The sequence below is a fragment of the Strix aluco genome, chromosome 1 (assembly GCF_031877795.1).
Source record: "Strix aluco isolate bStrAlu1 chromosome 1, bStrAlu1.hap1, whole genome shotgun sequence".
Taxonomy (NCBI): Eukaryota; Metazoa; Chordata; class Aves; order Strigiformes; family Strigidae; genus Strix; species Strix aluco.
Genome location: NC_133931.1, coordinates 37,675,356 through 37,692,583, shown reverse-complemented (window position 1 = coordinate 37,692,583; position 17,228 = coordinate 37,675,356). Strand labels below are relative to the sequence as shown.

Sequence of the window (17,228 nt, the reverse complement as noted above, 5' to 3'; positions counted from 1 at the left end):
CATTATGCGAGCAAGGAAGTGTGAGTTATGAAGGCCTATGAAAACATAACAACTGCCAAAAAAAAAGCCTATATTAATTTGAGGGTTAGTGGTAGTCAAGTGCGTAAATGGAGCTAATAGCTGGTAAGAACCCAGAGGTGCATGTAGTGGAATGACTTAATGGTGCTTACACAACAAATTAGTGGTAAGCTCTAGATTCCGTTCCTAGTTTACTGCTTCCTGGACAGTAAGCCACATGTCTTCATCAGTATATTGAAACATCTTTTAAATTGTGATTTCATGTTGTTGACAGAATGTGTTTGTATGCTGGTTAGCTGCACAAACATTTCTGCAGTTCCTTCCAGCGTTCATGGAGCACCTGTACAGGAAACTTTCTAGATTCCAAACAATGCCATAGTGGCTGAGTGGGAATTCTTACTGTGGAAAATAAAAATGCTACTTCCACAGGAAATTCCCAATCATCCATTCCCATGGCTGCCTTACTGCACTTATTGCTACACAGCCTTTATGGATGGCCATAAATAGTTGCTGTTCCAAACCTAAATTTTATTTAAATTACTGATTTTTCAGCACTCATAAATCAGTGTTCTGTCACTGGCAGGCTCATTTACAACCTGCATCTAGTAAGCTTTTGTCTCAGAGCAGCATTATACTGCTGCTGACCTTTAATACTTCTCTTAGCCATAGAATGATGCTAAACTTAGCTAATAACCAAGAGGAGATTAATATTGAGACACCACTTGGCTCTGTTTCAGGTTGCATTGCTTCTTGGCAGAACAAAAGTGTTTTAAAATCAGCATAGTCAGCAAGTCCTGCATTCCCTTCATAAGGAGAGGTTATTCAGTGACGGATGTCATATTGGGCTGAGTATAAGAACACGAGTGTAGCCAGCAGGTTGAGGGAAGTGATTCTTCCCCTGTATCTAGCACTTCAGAGACTGCTGCTGGAGCACTGTACCCTGTTTTGGGCTCCCAAGTACCAGAGAGACATTGACGTATTGAAATGAGTTCAGCAGGAAGCTTATAGGGCTGGACAACATGATGTATGAAGAGAGGCTGAGAGAACCATCTCGTTTTGTTCAAGCTTTAGAAAAGTAGGCTAAGGGAGAACCTGGGTCTGTTCAACCTTTGGAAGAGCAGGCAGTGGTGGTGCTGCTCTGTAACTCCCTAAATGGCAAGGTGTAGAAAGATGGAGCCAGAATCTTCTCAGAGTTGCACAGTGGAAGGATGAGCGGCAACAGACACAAATTAGAACATGGAAGATGCTGACTCTACAAGGGGGAAAAATCCCATAGGAGCAGAGAAACACTGGAGCAGGTTGCCCAGAGCAATAGATATTAAAAACACAGCTGCGTAGCCTGCTCTAAGTGAACGTCCTTTGAGCAGGATGTTTGATCTAGAAGTGCTCCAGTGGTCCCTTCCACCTATATGATTTTTTGGTTATATGTTTCTGTAACGGTTCTTGTACTTCCTTCCAAACCCCTACTATAGGGACCAGGCAAAAGGGATTTTAGAGCTACAGATAAAAGTACACAGATTATAGGAATCTTGTCTGATATGCTTGGCTGTATCCAGAACCGGTTATTGTCTGGTCCCATGGTGCAGGGTAAAGAGACATAGCCTCAAAGTCTAGATTTACCTAGCCAAAGCATTTCTTAAACACTTGTATTATTAGCTGTACATGTGAAAAAAAGACACTTTCTTATAGTCTCAAAGGGCTGCGACTAACATGCCCCAAAATTGGGGACTGTTGTTGTCTTAACCAGTTTCTGCCCGAAGTGCAAGGAGTGTTGCTTTGACTGTCCTTCCTCCATTATAAATAGCAATATTTGTGTGTGGTATGTGATTTTTTTTAAATTCCAACCTTAACACTTAACAGCATAGGCCTTTTCCCTTAAAGGAAGGGTAAGAGAATAAACATGTACCAGATCCCAGTCATGCTGCTTAATGCCTGAGTAGTAGTCACTTGTATCATATCACAAATATCAGGTAAAAATCTACATAGAAGAGGCTTCTAAAAAATAAACACAATAGTCTCAGAAGTGTGTAGTCAGTGCAGAAAACGGTGGAAAAGTGGGAAAACTTATGGTCAAAAGATACTAATTTTGTGTATCAGAGGCTTCTGGAGGAACATCAGTCAAGGAGGAAATATGTTATTATAGATAGCCTGAGACACTTCTACCCTCAATGTAACCTAGTTTTGTGGTGTCATATATGAACAAACTGGGGAAGAAAAATCTGAAGAAACTTTGGAGTTTAGTCAGTATGACTTGACTGCAAGATCTAGATGTTTAGGTTAATACTGAATCTTTTCACTTTCTACTGTATAAAATTAGGTTTGTATTTCCATCTTAAATCTTCATTTTTGCAAGTAAATTGTCATTTTTAAAAGTGATATATCAAAATGGTTGTGTTATGGAAACAAAATCCTGGAAGATAGAGGAGCTGAATGAAGAAGTTTGTCTTTTTTAGAAAAGTTACACATCTCTGTTCAATCAGTCTTACCTGAAAGAAATTTGTACTGGTATAATTGACATCTTATAGCTCACTGGGGGAATATGATGTGAATATATTAATAAAGTCATATATGTTATTATGATAGGTAGAAGTGAAAGGTAAGGTTAAAAAGAAAGTGATTCAGTATATTTATGAAGGAATTTTTGTGTTGTTGTTTAGTTCATAGATTTTTTTGGTAGTGATCCTCTATTTTGTTTTTAATGTTTTCTGTCCTCTCCTACCTTCCCAGACATGAAAAGTATATTAGGAACATGCTGTAAGATAGCAACATTTTTGCCTCCGAATAACTACTGCAACTCCATGGTAATGTGTTTGTTCTTTTTCATGTACATGGCTAAAATAAATGGATGATAGTTCATGTAGGGTTAGACTGCTACTCTATATTTAATTTGAGTCTTTAATGGTCAGTGAAATTAATGGAATTATGGTGATTTATGTCAGCTGATGATCTAACCTTGTGTCATGCTGTTTCATGGTTAAAGCACATGGCTTGGACTGCGGAGCCTTGGCTTGTTCCCTGTTTGGATAAATGAACAGAGAACACCAGAACATACAAATCATGGTTTGCCTGTGAAATATCTTGCTATAAATTAGTAAGTTGCCACTGTGGTAAACTTACCGTTCAGATTTTTTTAAAATCCTGCTTTTACAAATGGAATGGTTTCAGTTCTTCATATAAAATTCATTCTAGCAAATGAATACTGTAATACTCTGCTGTACTTGGTCATGCTTTCTGGGCATGTCCAGTCTTACTGTGATTTTCTGGTAATGACCTCTAATACAAAAAGATTTTTAAAGGACTCACTTTGGCAGAAGCTTCATCTGATAGTAACAATCTTACCTAGGGAAGAACATATTTCGATTTCTCTGTAGTAGTTATAATTCTTTCAGCTTCTTAACAAAGAAAATGCATCAACCATAATAAAATTCAAATTAATTTTTCAGTTTAGTTTAAAGTTTATCTTTTCTTGATTGTTAGGTTTTGCTAGAACCCCTAATTCGGAACGGTTTCAAAATATTACTCTCTCCAATCTTTTACTCTCTGAAGGGTTGGAAATACAAAATATCTGCTTTGGGTATCATCAACATTAAATCTCTGGAGTATAATGGCAGTTTGTTCTGTACTTTCAACTTTAACCAGTGAACTCAGTATCTCAGCTGTTTTTTATTATCTATGCAAGTTGTTGCATGGCAAAAGAAACTAGGAGAAAAAAGAAGCTTAGCTGCCATGTACCTTATAGCACATCATAACTTGAACAGTCTGTATTTACTCTTGCTTTGGCAGAGACAAAGAGATACGGTGCAAGTATCAGTTACTTAAAACAAAATGGAAATCTTGAGACCAGTCAAATGCTGTTTGTGTTGTGCTGGTATTACCAGCGTGACTTGTGTTCTGCTTACGTGTATGTATAGCTTGCTTCTGGACATCTGCTTTATGTTACCTTTCCTTGCCTGCTCCCCACCCTCTCTCTCAAACACACATTTGTGAGCATAAAAAATAATTTCTTACAAAGTAGTAATTGAGGTGTCTTGGGGTTTTTGTCTTGGGCTTTCAACTGATTGATATTTGAGGTTCTTCTATCACTTCATCAGCAATTAAAGCAAGATAGAAAAATTTTTAACCTAATTAGTAGCCTTGCTTAATTTAAGATTAATTTAAGATTTTCAGCAATCTTTGACAGTACCTTACACTGCACATGCAATGGCTACAGAGATCAATTTTACACTTTTTTTTACAATTTTACTTTGAAAAAACATGAAAAAAACTCTTCTAAGTCATTGTACAAGAGTAAGAATATTGAAATACTTGAGAAAAATTCAACTTTTTGAACAGCAAAACAAAGATTTCATTAAATAAAATATTTCATGTATTAGCCTCTGAATAACGGTAGTGAGTCTTTTCACTTCAAGGGACAAAAGTTCCTTACTTAGATGTGATAAAATTACCTTTTGTATCAAAGGTATTTCAAGCTGAGTGAAAGAGTGCCTTCAAGTGGATGTACATGTCATGTACTTGCCAAGGTATAAAGGATGCCTCTAAAAGTCAGATACAGATGTGTCTGTCTTATAGCTTGTACCAGCTGATGAATCTAATGTTCTTTTCACCTTCTCAGTACCACAGAATAATTGGGCACATTTATATCATAGTTCAACCACTAGTGCTGGAAATTTATCAATGAGTTGCTGTCCTATGATTAACTATAGACAAATGTTCTATCGTCTTTGGAGAACTCACTGTACATCGGCTAACATTTCTCCTCATAATTAGGTTCTTATTAGTAGAAGATTTTTTTTTTATCCTAAAGTAAACCAAAATGAAATTCATTATGCTTTCCTTCATATCAAGTTTTGTTTTACTGTCTGTTACCCAAAAGTCAAAGAAGTGGTTGAGTTTTTTTTCTGTCGCTGTTTCCACATAAAGCCCTGCTCCTCAATCTCTGTTTGATTGTTCTGCAGAGCTCCCATGAGCAGATCAAAAAAGGTATTTTAATTGATCAGTTATGGTTTCTTTCCCATGGAGAATCCAGAGTGATATAAATCTGGCTAGCAACATGAAAGACGTTGTATACTCTGAAGTTAATTTGTTTTATTTCTCACTAAGATGTGGGAGGTTTTTTCAGATTACTTGTGTAAATTGTATTCATCTTATTTCAGCTTGCATGGCTTATAATTAATTTTCCTATCAGCTTATAATTAATTTTCCTATCAGCTTTTAAAAGGTTGCTAAATGTCTAGTATGAAGAAGCTGTAATCAGATGCCCCCTTGAAACTGAGGTGGAGTAATTGTCTGCAGCTATCCATTCTGTCCTTCTGCTTAGATACTACATAAAGTGAGGTTTTAGTTTAAATAGCTTTCATCAAGATACACTAAACTGGTGTTGAACCTCGTGGGGACCATTTTTATTTTGTCATGCTGGCTCCATGTAAGGTCAGTTTCTTCCTGAGCTAATTAGAGTTTCCTGAGGAGATCTTGCCATGCATTTGGGTTAGTTCATTTTCTTTTAATACCAATGTAAATTCAAAAGGTATGTGAACTAACTGTGCTCCTGTCTTGAGGTTCTGGAGACGTGCTGGCTCATGCGTTCTGAAGAAAAACCATCTGTAGCAATCACTTGCCATTATAAGACTTAAGATAGCTTCTTGCTGCAGGATTTCTTAAAGGTACAATTGATTCTTATAGCAAAAGTTAAATACAGTCCTTTAAGTGAATTACGAATCACCCCTTTTCTTAAGTTATAATATATATCCTTTTGGATTTATTTTTGATAAATCAGATTTGGATCATGCAGTAGTTCTTTACATGCTAAGTAAAGCTGAATGTTAAGATTTTGTTTGCTACAGATGTTTGTTGTGTCCCTTGTGCTGATGGGAATAAAATGGTTGAAAGCCTTGAGGATAAATAAGCACCATTGTTAGAGGCTTGTGGAAAAACTGTGTGGTGAAGGCCAGTGTGTTCATATTTGGAAAGTATTATTGCAGCAATTTGGGGTAATAAAGTCTGTTTTTTTGTGGGGGTACCAGCTGGTGTGCAGAATACCTGCAGAAATCTTTTGATTGTATGAGCTCACTGTAAGGATTATGTTGATGATTATGTTACATTGCCTCCACAAACTTGTGGTGCTTGGGGCCATTTAAAAATGTCTTTGTGGTTAAAGTACCTCCATACAAAAATGCCATAAAGGAAGATTACAAAACTGATTATTTGGGTCCATTCTGTACAAATAGTGACTTCTCTTTAAAACCTGTGGCTGCAAAGCTGGTTTAGTGTAAACTCCATAGTGAATGAGCAGACATCAATGTGTCAAAAAGTGACTCGTCGATTTACTCGTTACAGCCCCCTGTAAACAAGCTGGTTTTACTCAGGTGAACTTTCTTAGTGTTGTTTGTTAATCAAGTGTTGTTTCTTGGATGGGTCTCATGAATTCTTATGTGGTGTTTTTTTTTTTTTTTTAAATTCTGGTAGTGACGATTGCTACAGGAAAATGGCTAGGTTTAGCTTTGATAGCCATTTCTGCATTGCATGGACTGTTTAGGCAGTTTATAGTGGGAGAAAGTACTGCATTATCAATATTACCAGGATAAAAGGGACCCCCATTACTGTTTACTACAAGATGAGTAGAAATGGCTGGTTTGTGTTAGTCTGTCCCTATTTTTCATACTTCAGGAAATCTAACCAAGAGAGAAAAGTCTTCAGTGTTGGTGAGCAGCCTGCAAAGTAAGATATCTCATTTATTAATACAGCTTCAGAAACTTATTTCAGCTGTCTCTGAAAAGAAGAAAATTTTAAATGCACATCTGGACTGAAGAGTCCTTTACAGAGCTGTGATTCAAGATAATACACCATGCCGAATGTTTGATTTCATTGACGTGTGATACCGGAGATGTCTTGCACTGATAGCCATTGTTGAGTAGCAACACAGAAACAAATCCATGTGGTTTTCCCATAGAGTACACAAGTGTCATGGCAGATTACTGAAGTTTAATTACTACCATCTGACATGCATAAAGGTTTTAATATCTGGAAACTTGTTCCAGGTCATCAGATAAGACCACAAAGATGATTAAGGGAATGGAGGATCTTAAATATGAGGAGAGACTGAGAGAGCTGAGACTGTTCAGTCTAGAGAGGAGAAGGTTCACGGCAATCTTATCAATGTTTCTAAATGCTTGATGGGATGGAATGAAGAAGAGGGAGCCAGACTCTTCTCAGTAGTGCCTGCTGACAGGACAAGAGGCAATGGGCACACGTTAAAACCCATGAAATTCTGCTTGACCGCAAGAGAAGACTTTTTTTACTGTAGAACACTGGTCAAACACTGGCACAGGTTTCCCAGAGAGGCTGTGGAGTCTCCATCTGTGGAAATACTCAAAATCTGCCTGGACAATGTGTCCTGTTGCTCTGGGCAGCCTGCTGTAGGTGACCGTGCTCGAGCAGGGGGAATGGACTAGATGATCTTGAGAGGTCCCATCATCCTCAATTATGTGGTTTTGTGAATAGGCCAAAAGTTGTGTGGTGTCATATTTTTTCAGCAGGACTCTAAATATCAAACTTGGGCCTCAAGTACCCTTGGACTGAAATAGTTCTTGTTGCATTCTGAAGTTATAGCATCCCATGGAAACAATCTGATTTTTGCAGTTTCTACAAACCTGTGGCTTTCCCCAAAGGGAGCAAGAATTGCTGTCTCTCGTATGCTAGCATAATCAATATGCTGTTTTAAATAACTTGTTTCTGTATTTAAGACAGGTAGTGCTATGTACCAGTCAGGTTCCATGATGCATCACAGTGTAAAATCTGCTCTTTAGCTGCTTAAAAATATTTTGTTTGAGCTGAAATTTTTCATCTTGTGTGTATGCTCTAATTTCTTCTGTTTTATTCTTCCCCCCCCCCCCCCATTTTGGTGTAGTGAAAACTTCAATTGGAGCAATTCATCTTTTTCCTGAAACTAGGGGAAAAGAGTAATTTGCCATTGTTATTAGTACTTCAAGCAGGTTGTCAGGAAAATTGGCTAAGCTTGTATGCACGTATGTTTTCCATAGATTGTGTCTGGTACTTAGAACTGCTTTTCCTATCATTGCACATCTGCTGTGGGCTTTGCTGGGTTCAGTGGCCTTAAGTGAGTCATAAAAAATCTCTTCTGTATTGTCAGTAATGCTTTTGCTGGCTCAAATAGCTGGAGCTGCCTGCCTGAATGAAAGAGTAAGAATCAGTTGTGTGAGGACAGCTGGAGTGTAAACTGGGACAAGGATCACTTCGTCTTATGTCTCCTGGCAATGAGATGACAAACATGTGAAGGGAAGGGATTCTTGCTGCTACAGATGATGGGGAAGAAAAAGACAGTAAGCTGCTGCTGCTCCTGCCTCTTTTAGCCTTCCTAGGTCTGTGAGTGTGCATGTGGGCTGGGACAACAAATGGCACATGGCTGAAGCCCAGAGCAAAGGGAAATGTCCGAAATCAGAAGATGTTGCGGTCCCTTATTTCTGCTCTCCTAAAAGAAAGGGAGGGTGCTCGCTGACAGGAAATTTAACTAGTTTGAGGCATCTGGCTATGCCTGAGAAAGGACACCCACATGCATTTAGGAGTGGGAAAGCAATGGTATGGTGTTCTACTCCAGAGGTTTCAGATTCTTTTGCTGGTTAGCACTTGAGAAAACTTCATCATGTGGTTCAGTGGATCACTCTTTTTTTTTGCCTTTCCACCACAGCATCAGCCTTCTTGGTGCTAATGCAGACAAGTGTGAAGCACTTAATCTCCCCATAGGATCAGGGCAGATGCCACAGAGCTCTGGGACTACGGTTCTGTGCCTCACTGGTGAAGCCCACCCGAGAGGGTGAAAAAGTTTTGAGCTAATCATCAGACATGTTGTCTATTTTAGACAGGTTTCCTAAGGAAACAAGCTTCAGTGACTGAACTGTTTCGGCTTTTCTGCCCCAGTCTGTTTTCAACCCATCAGTCCATTTAGAACCAGATTTGGCAGGGGAATGAGGTCCTTAAAAACACAAAGCTCTGATTTTCATGAAAATCAGTGTCTGTTTTTGGAATGGACTAGTGTCCCTCTGAGGACTAGTGTTTCGCTGAGGAAAGAGCTACACACTGAGGTCAGTAGGCAAGTTCAACAGGCTAGTCTGCACGTGCATAAATGGCCAAGCAGGATACACGTAGCAGAACCAGTCCCAGCGACTACTGCTACTTGCCTGGGTTTTATGGGTTTGGGAAGGGGAGGATGCAGGGAAGTACGACACATTGAAAGAAACAGGCTTTTTCATTTCAGCTCTTTGAGAAACATCTTGTGGGAACCATATTCTCTATTTCCCAGTAAATGTCTGAGGCAGACAGCTAGATGATGTCTAGTTAGCAGAACACAAATGTCTTTTTTTGCTTATTATCTCCCAGTAAGGACTCTCCTTGCTGCCTCAGCTTGTACTGTGGCTGTAGAAGAGTTTTACGCCCTGGTTTCCACTTCATTCCTTCCTTTTAGGATGGTGCAGGTTTAGAAAAATACATTGATATGGAATCTTGAAGTTGAACACCTGGCTTTTCTTTCCAGTCACGGATTGAAGAGCTAGCCAGAGAAACCTTCAGCTTTCAACAGTGGTCTCAAAATTCACATGGTGGTGTCCTGACATATTTCAGTTTTCAAGAAATCCGTTCCGCTTGTATGAAGTAGCTATATACTTCTTACTCACTGTTTGAAAAGGTTACTGAATTCTTTTTTACTCTTTTCAGATTTCATGCAAATCTGGACTTCCAATGCAGACAGGAAAACTGTATAACCTGGGGACTTTATAGCACCATGTTTCAATAAACAAAAACCCCCTAAAACCCCCCTGTCTCGGAAGAACTTTTCTGTACTGACTGTAGCATGCAGTGTTTGTACCTGTGTAGCGTGTGCACATGCTTAGCTGTGTTTGTTCAGAAGAACATCAAAGTATGTATTTGTAATATACATCAGTTGCGATATACATTGTAATATATGTCTGGAAGGAAGGTGTGGAAGGGAAGCTGAAACGGCTCTGTTGCTGATGATTAAACCCAACCCAAACCAACTGGTGATTCCCTGGCCAGCCAACTCGCTGGGACATTTTTATAATTCTTGTACTCTGTTGTTGGAGATCTCCAATTAGCCTCAAACTGGAGCTCGCAGCTTGTGTGTGAAACAGGCAGCTGCTGGCACGCAATCTTCCCTGAAGTTGTTTCCTTTCCTTTTTCCTGAGATTTAGCGAAGGGGGGGAAGGGGTTGGAGTCACATGGATACAAAGCTTTTGATTAATGTCCAAGTCTGTGCTGCGGCGGAGGCTTTCCAACCTCTCAGCTCCCAGGGCGAGCTGGGAACCAGTGACCGCTCGTTTCCTCCGGGCTGCGTCCCTTTCCTGACGGGAAAGGAGCACGCACCGGGGTGGCCCCTCGCCTCCGGACCTCGGGCCGCGGCTGGAGCTGGGTGAGGAGGGGCTGAGGCTGCTGCACGGCTGGGGACCGGCCGGAGCCCGGCCCCGCGGTGTAACTTCGCGGGGTCTTTTGTTGTCCTTGTGCGCAGCGCAGTGCCGGGGCGCTCAGGCAGCGCTGCCCGCAGCCGGGAAGGCGCCGGGCGGGGAGCAGCGTTCCTCCTCGCTGCACCATGACAGAGGAAAGCAAAGGGGAAGGCAAGGGGGAGAGCGGGAAGGACTTGGAGAAGCAGCTTCGCTTGCGCGTCTGCGTCCTCAACGAGCTGCTTAAGACCGAGCGGGACTACGTGGGCACGCTGGAGTTCCTGGTGTCGGTGAGCGAAGGGGCGCAGGGGGTCGCGGAGCGGGGCAGCGGCGCCTCGCCTGGCCCGCGGGGCCGCATTCGCCCCGCTCCCGCTCCCGCGCGGGAAGGCGGCGGCCCCGCGGGGCGCGGAGCGGGGCGCGCTGCTGCCGGCCCGGGGACAGCGGGGGGCGCAGCCGGGAGAGGGTTTTCCGCCCCGCGCTTTTGCTTCAAAGGGAGGGATAGTAACAGGTTTTGAAACGGGTGGGGAGGGGTCGTGTGTTCCCCTCGGAGAGCCGGCGCTGGTGATCTGGCTTTAGCGCGGGGATGGCAGCGAAGGGGGTAACCGTGTTTGGGTTCGGTCCCCTCGGGTGTGCGGGCTTGTGTGCATTGCCGGGCGCCGCGGTTCCGTTACTTGGGATAGTCCTTGGAACACGGCGGTGCAGGGGGGTGAGGGGGAGGACAGATGGGGTGCTGGTGTGCAGCAGCTGCTTGGCATTAAAGCCACATGTGGCATTCACGCCTGTCTTGTGAAACAGGGTCAGCTGGGAAGGTAGCACGTTCTGGTGAGAGCTGCGGTGCAGCAGTTTTAGCTTCCTTCTACATCGGACTATCACTGTTGATAGGACTATTTGTGCCAGGTAATACCCTAATCAGCAAGGAAGGAGTTTTCATTCTCTCAAAAAGCCAAAGTGACAAATTATTACAGAACAGATGCGGGCAGTGTTCCATTTGTGCATGGTCTCGTGGTAGCATCACTTTAGGACCCAGTTGAGATAACTATGTCCAAATCAGCTGCCGAAGTTTGCAGAAGATTTCGCAGTAGCCCCCTCTTCTCTTCTCCCCTGTCCCATGGAAGAGGGGAAATCCTTCAAACTGCAAACTTCCTGCTTTGCTGCCGTGAGATCGGTGAACTTTCTGCTTATTATCATGAAAGAGGAAATTCTCAACCTGGCTGTGACAGGGAGAATAAAAGCACAGACACTGGAGTGAAATAAGATCTACAGAGTAGCTTATTTTCTCCATATGTTTATCCTCAGCAGAACCATGAAAAATGGTAAATGGTCCAATATGTTTTCTATTTAAAAAAAAAAAAATAACATATATGTTTGAGAAAGTGGCTGTGCGATTGTGTTTTACTGGCTTCCATTTAACAATCAGATTTTACCTATTGTAAAAAAATATCCATCGTAAGGGAATGTTCTTCAATATTTTATCTTAAGCCCCAAATTTGGTGTGTATCTGAGTCTTAGATCATTTCAGCAAATTAAAAAAGTTTGTAATATCTTTAATTTTGGACTCTACAGTTTAAGGCATAACAGATATTGGTGTTCAAGCAGTAAGTGCTCAGCTCATTCTAAAGAGCAGACTCTGTATGTATTTCAAGTTGCATCCAAATATTTAATTCAGTAATAAGTCTTTTTGCAGTTTGGATCAAGATGATCTAAATAAATCATATGGAGAAAGGGAAGAGGGCTGGAGTTAAATACCTGATTCTTTGTCAAGTCTTTCATATTCATTAATGATTGTGAATAGGGCTCAAGTGACAGTTCAGAGATGTAAATCCTTCACAGGGAAATGTAATGCATTTTAACTGTAACTTAGCCTTGGTTTGAGGAAACAACGTATGAGCTTTTCTTTGGCCTACCTGCTAGGACTGCTGTTGAGAGCAGCTGTGGTGGTGGATTTATGAGGGTCACTGGACTGGGGCCAATATGATCACATTTATTTTACGTAAGTCATCAAAACCATCATTGTACTTGTTGCTGTGGTTACTTCTTGATCTGGAGGCTAGATCCTCTCATTTAGGTGTCCTAGGCTTACGATTCTCTTTCTTAAAACCATTATCAGTCCTAGAACCAGCTCTTCTGCTATCCCAGCTTACTTTGTTTTACATCATGAGGTGGTCTTGAGGCACACAGCCTGGGTTCCTTTTGGATGGAAGTGGACAAGAAGGTTTTCTGCAGGAGCACATGGCAGCTAATGAGTGTGCAGTTCCTGGGACTAGACTAGAGCTAGTCTGAAGTGACACCTCCCCCCCCCCCCCCCCCCCCCCCCCAACAGCATGGGGTCCCAGCACGGACTGTTTCTCTGTCCAAACCCTATTCTATTTTCCAGGACATCTTGTTAAAGTAGAGGCAGCCTGAGGGGTTGAAGTTCCAATAAAAGTTAACTTGGGCTTCCTAGTCGCCTCAATACCTTCAGTGGAGCTCATTGTGGTAGAAACCATGTTTCCTTTATGATTGAGTAGCTGAAGCCATTTATAGACTTCCTAACAGTTTGTATGGAGTGCCTGCAGTTTTCACTGTAGTTAATAGGAACAGAGTATTCACTTAGATAAATGAAAAAAACCCTGTGGTTTCAGGGTTAGAGCCTATTTCTTTTGCGGGATTACAGAATATAATCTTTTATGATGTGTATGGAAAAGTACATTAGCACTTGTGTAGTAGTGGTGGGCAAGAGAAGTAACTTTTCACCCATTTAGACCATAATTTCCATTTTGTGTATATGCCCTGTTGGGGAGGCTGTTAAATTAAGGCACGGAAAAATTCAGTTTTCTTCAATCGATTGTTCCTGTGTAGGAAAGGGGCAGTATATAAGTGGGATTTGTGTGGAAGCATGACGTACATCATACCACACCTGAGTACTTCATGAGATCTTGTGGACTGAATTCATAACTTGCATGTCCCCTTCGGCTGAAGCAAAATTACACTGTCAGCATGGGCAGTATGTGGTATAGATAGGAGTGGAAGTGAAGTGTAAGTCTGATTTATCCGAGCAGTGGAAGGAGGAGACCCCTATTGCTGATGCAGTCTTGTTGGGGAGGTGGGACTTTGCCTGGTACAGCTTGTGGCTGACTGGAGAATGAAGAGATTATAAGGAGGAAGTTGCTGGTGTGTGTCATCATGGGAAATGCTTTGCTGGTTTCCCTACACTGGAAACATGTCTATTATATGTTAGATTTATTTAGGTTCTTCAGTTTATATTGGTATTAAAGAGAGTCTCACTGAGGACAAATTTCTGGTTGGTTATTTAAAGTATGCTTGTTCCCCTACTCCTCTGTGATTCTTCATCTGCCACTTACCATCAGTGCAGTGAGAAGCAGCATGGTTTGTGTATTCTGTCAAAAGTCTACAAGGCTATTAAGTGCAAAGCAGAAGATTTAATATATTCATTATTTTATTAGATAGATGTAGCTGAGTAGTCATTCCCATGTGAATGTGTTCACTTCTTCCTTTTGGCTTTACACAGTGTAAATACAGTATATTGTGTTTAATCTGCACTCATCACAGATCAAATCTGAGTGAAAAGGTCTGGTTGTATTTATATTATTATTTCAGATCTCCTGAATCTTCCAGTAATAAACTATAGTAGCACAGTATGTTGAGACATCAGTAATACTGAGCAATAACATTTTTGGGCCTAATTGAGTGAGGTATGTAAACATACGTGAGGTGGATAAACTTCAGTCCACCAGTAGTTGCAGCAGTGGCGTAGGGAGGAGGCATGCACAGGAGAGTATGAAGAAAGGCTTAAAAGACATTTCATTATAACATTTGGAGTGTCATTGCAATACCAGAGTTTTTGTTCTTGCTAGCGTATAGCATTTCTTAAAAGAAATGTAGTGATGGAAGAATTTACCTAAGATGCTAAAACATCTTGGAAAACTGTATCTACAGGTGGAGTTTTTTTATGAGATACAATATGAGGTTTCTGTTACAAACTATTGATACTTTACTGACTAAACTAAGCAATTGGGATTCTTCTGCTCCTGGGTGATCTCTCTGGTGATCGTATCATCTTCCTATGGTGAAATCTTTGTTTTCTAATGAAAGAGAAGCTGTACTTGCAAGGATAGAGGAAAATCTTATTTTTTTACCAAAATGCACTTTCTGGAGGGGAGAGAAAGCAACAATGGGTGAATATTAAATCTGTCTAAAATTATTACATGTCATTCAACTGTGTAACTGAATAATTAATACTACCTTGAGTGTTCACAGTAAAGATGCTTTTTAAAAAAATTTTGTGATTTTATCAATATGTACACCTTTTTTATTTAATTCTTTACAGCAAATGACAAAGCATGTATATTTACTGTGCTCTGTGTAAACATAATGAAAATTTCTTGTTTTGCTCTGTAAGCACAATTAGCTAACCAGAGTAAAACTACATAAACTTTTCCAAGATTCTCATTGGTCCGTGATTTTATGCTGGGGAATATATATGACTTTTTATTGAATGTTTTAAGAAATAAGTTCTTTTTTAAAATTTCGCTTAATCTTTTCATGTAAGGTTTCATTTACTGTATAAATCAGGCTACTCACCTGAACCCTCAGCATAGCAGTAGTAAAGAGACCAGTAAAACTGTAAGAAATTAAAAAGTAATAGTAAAGATTTGCCAAAAAGTGGCTGGCTTAATTTGTCACCTTGTACCTTGGTGTAAGGCTTTGTTTTTATGACTGGGCTGACTGTCTGGCCAGTAAAGGCAAACCAGGCCATGAAGAACTTTAGGATGCAAGTACACTTCAGGATATAGGCTAGATACAATAGTAGGTAAAAAAAAAAAAAAAATAAAAAAAAATATAAAAAAAGGTCTATATATATTTTTGGGAAGGAAGTTTTATTTTGAAATAGAAATTGAAATGTAATAGATCTTCTACACTTGGTACTTCAGGGGATATCCGTGGAAGTAGAGTTTATTTTTCTATGACAGGGATTGTTTTTCTGGTGCAGTTTTGTGTTCTGACAAATTTGACGTTGATGGGAATAGAAGCAGATGTTGGCGGTTGTGCAAGCCTTCCAAAACCCCATGGCCTCAGCTGGGGTGACTAGTTAGATCTTGAAGCAGCTGGAGGAAAAACCCAAGCTAGTTTATTGTGTAGACTATAGTATGGTTTACAGGGTCTCTTCTGTGAATATATATACATTTCTGCCAGTTAACTCTCAAATTTCAGCTTAATTCCATTAGATCCTACTGTATTATCTTCTCCCCTCTCTTCTGCTTGCACTAAAGTGAAAAAAGGATTCATTTTCTTTAAATGTGTGCCCTGTTAAGGGAAGCTGAATCCTTGCTTTTCAATGGCCATAAAGAGATTTTGTTTATAAGGTTTATTGCCCAGCCTTCTCAGTGTCTGTGTGACTCCTCAGAATCTGTACTTCCCTGCCACACTGAGCCTTTCCTTTCTCTTGGCTCAATAGGTATTAGCTAAGCGACTAATTAGTTGGACAAGTGATTGATTAATAGTAATTGAGACTCTAGGTAAACTTTAGTCAAATTCAGTGTTACTAACCCTGACCAGCAATAGAGGATTCATGTCCTGGATTGAAACTCCTCAAATGGTTATGCTAGATGATGAAATTAGGTGTTGGGCCTTTCACAGAAGAACCATTTTAAAATCATATTTTGTGGCTGTAATTTGATAGAATAATAACATGTTGTTCTTGTGTATATGTGTATATATCATAGAATCATAGAAAATCTCAAGTTGGAAGGGACGCATAAGGATCATCGAGTCCAACTCCCTAAATATGTTATATGTCTATCTCAATTACAGTGATGTTTAGTGACTTCATAATGGTTTGCATAATTGCATTTATATTTTATAAAAGGGGTTTAAATGAATGGAAGGGAAGGGTTTTAGCTGGCTGCATTTTTTGATAAGGTTATGTGATTTCCTTTCTCTTCAGGAAGAGAAAAACAACATTCTATGACTACTTCATCATAAAAAGTCAAAAGGAAGTGCAAACACAATTACCATAGAAAGTCAATATCTTTTCCATTCACTTCCAATTTCTGCTGTTTTTAACTTGCTTAAGCATTACAAAAAATGTGAATGTAATGTTCTATTCTTATTTGACTTGCTTGGCTATATCAATAGCACCACCTGTGGTCTTTATCAGAGTAAGGGTAACTGCTTAAAAGCTGTTTATTTCTTTGTAACCCCCACTGTCAAGGTTGAACACTTGCTTTATGGAGTGGATTAGCATCTCTACTAGCTGAGTGCAGAGTTCATGCAAGGTATGATGACAACGGCAAAAAGCAGAGGTTTTTCAGAAGAATTTTCAAGCACGTATCTTGTTTGGAAGTATAGGGAATTATACTGCACTATAGAGAGATATTTCATCCTTTTCAATGGATTTCCTCTTACTGCTCTCAGATGTACTTAGACCATATTGTGAAAAGCCACTCTTTAAGAAGAAAGATGGTTTGTTTAGCTGTTCAGTGAAAAGTTTAAAATACTGAAAGGAGAAATCTTTGTTTCATTGCATTTAAGAAACTTCTCTGTTCCTAAGACTTACTGTAGAGTAAGATATATTATGATGACCGTGATATGCTTAGAAGTGTTGTTCAACTTCTTCTTTATCTGTATTTATAAATATAATCATATTTACAGTGTTCCAGTTATTCCTTTGCTCTGCCTTATAGCTCAGTCCTAACTCTCCTGCCACATATATTTCACAATTTTGTAATGTGACCTGCTAATTTAGAA

The 17,228-nt window shown here is 40.1% G+C and overlaps 1 protein-coding gene across 1 annotated transcript in view; it reads left to right on the top strand.

The window, feature by feature from the left end:
- Nucleotides 1-10,374: 10,374 nt before the first annotated feature.
- The window catches only part of PREX2 (phosphatidylinositol-3,4,5-trisphosphate dependent Rac exchange factor 2), a 187,488-nt gene continuing 180,634 nt past the window's right edge, over nucleotides 10,375-17,228 (top strand). The window contains exons 1-2 of the mRNA XM_074817673.1: nucleotides 10,375-10,453; nucleotides 10,550-10,771. Coding sequence (XP_074673774.1) covers nucleotides 10,631-10,771 — 141 coding nt within the window. The 5' untranslated portion in view covers nucleotides 10,375-10,453; nucleotides 10,550-10,630. The remainder of the gene's footprint in view (nucleotides 10,454-10,549; nucleotides 10,772-17,228) is intronic.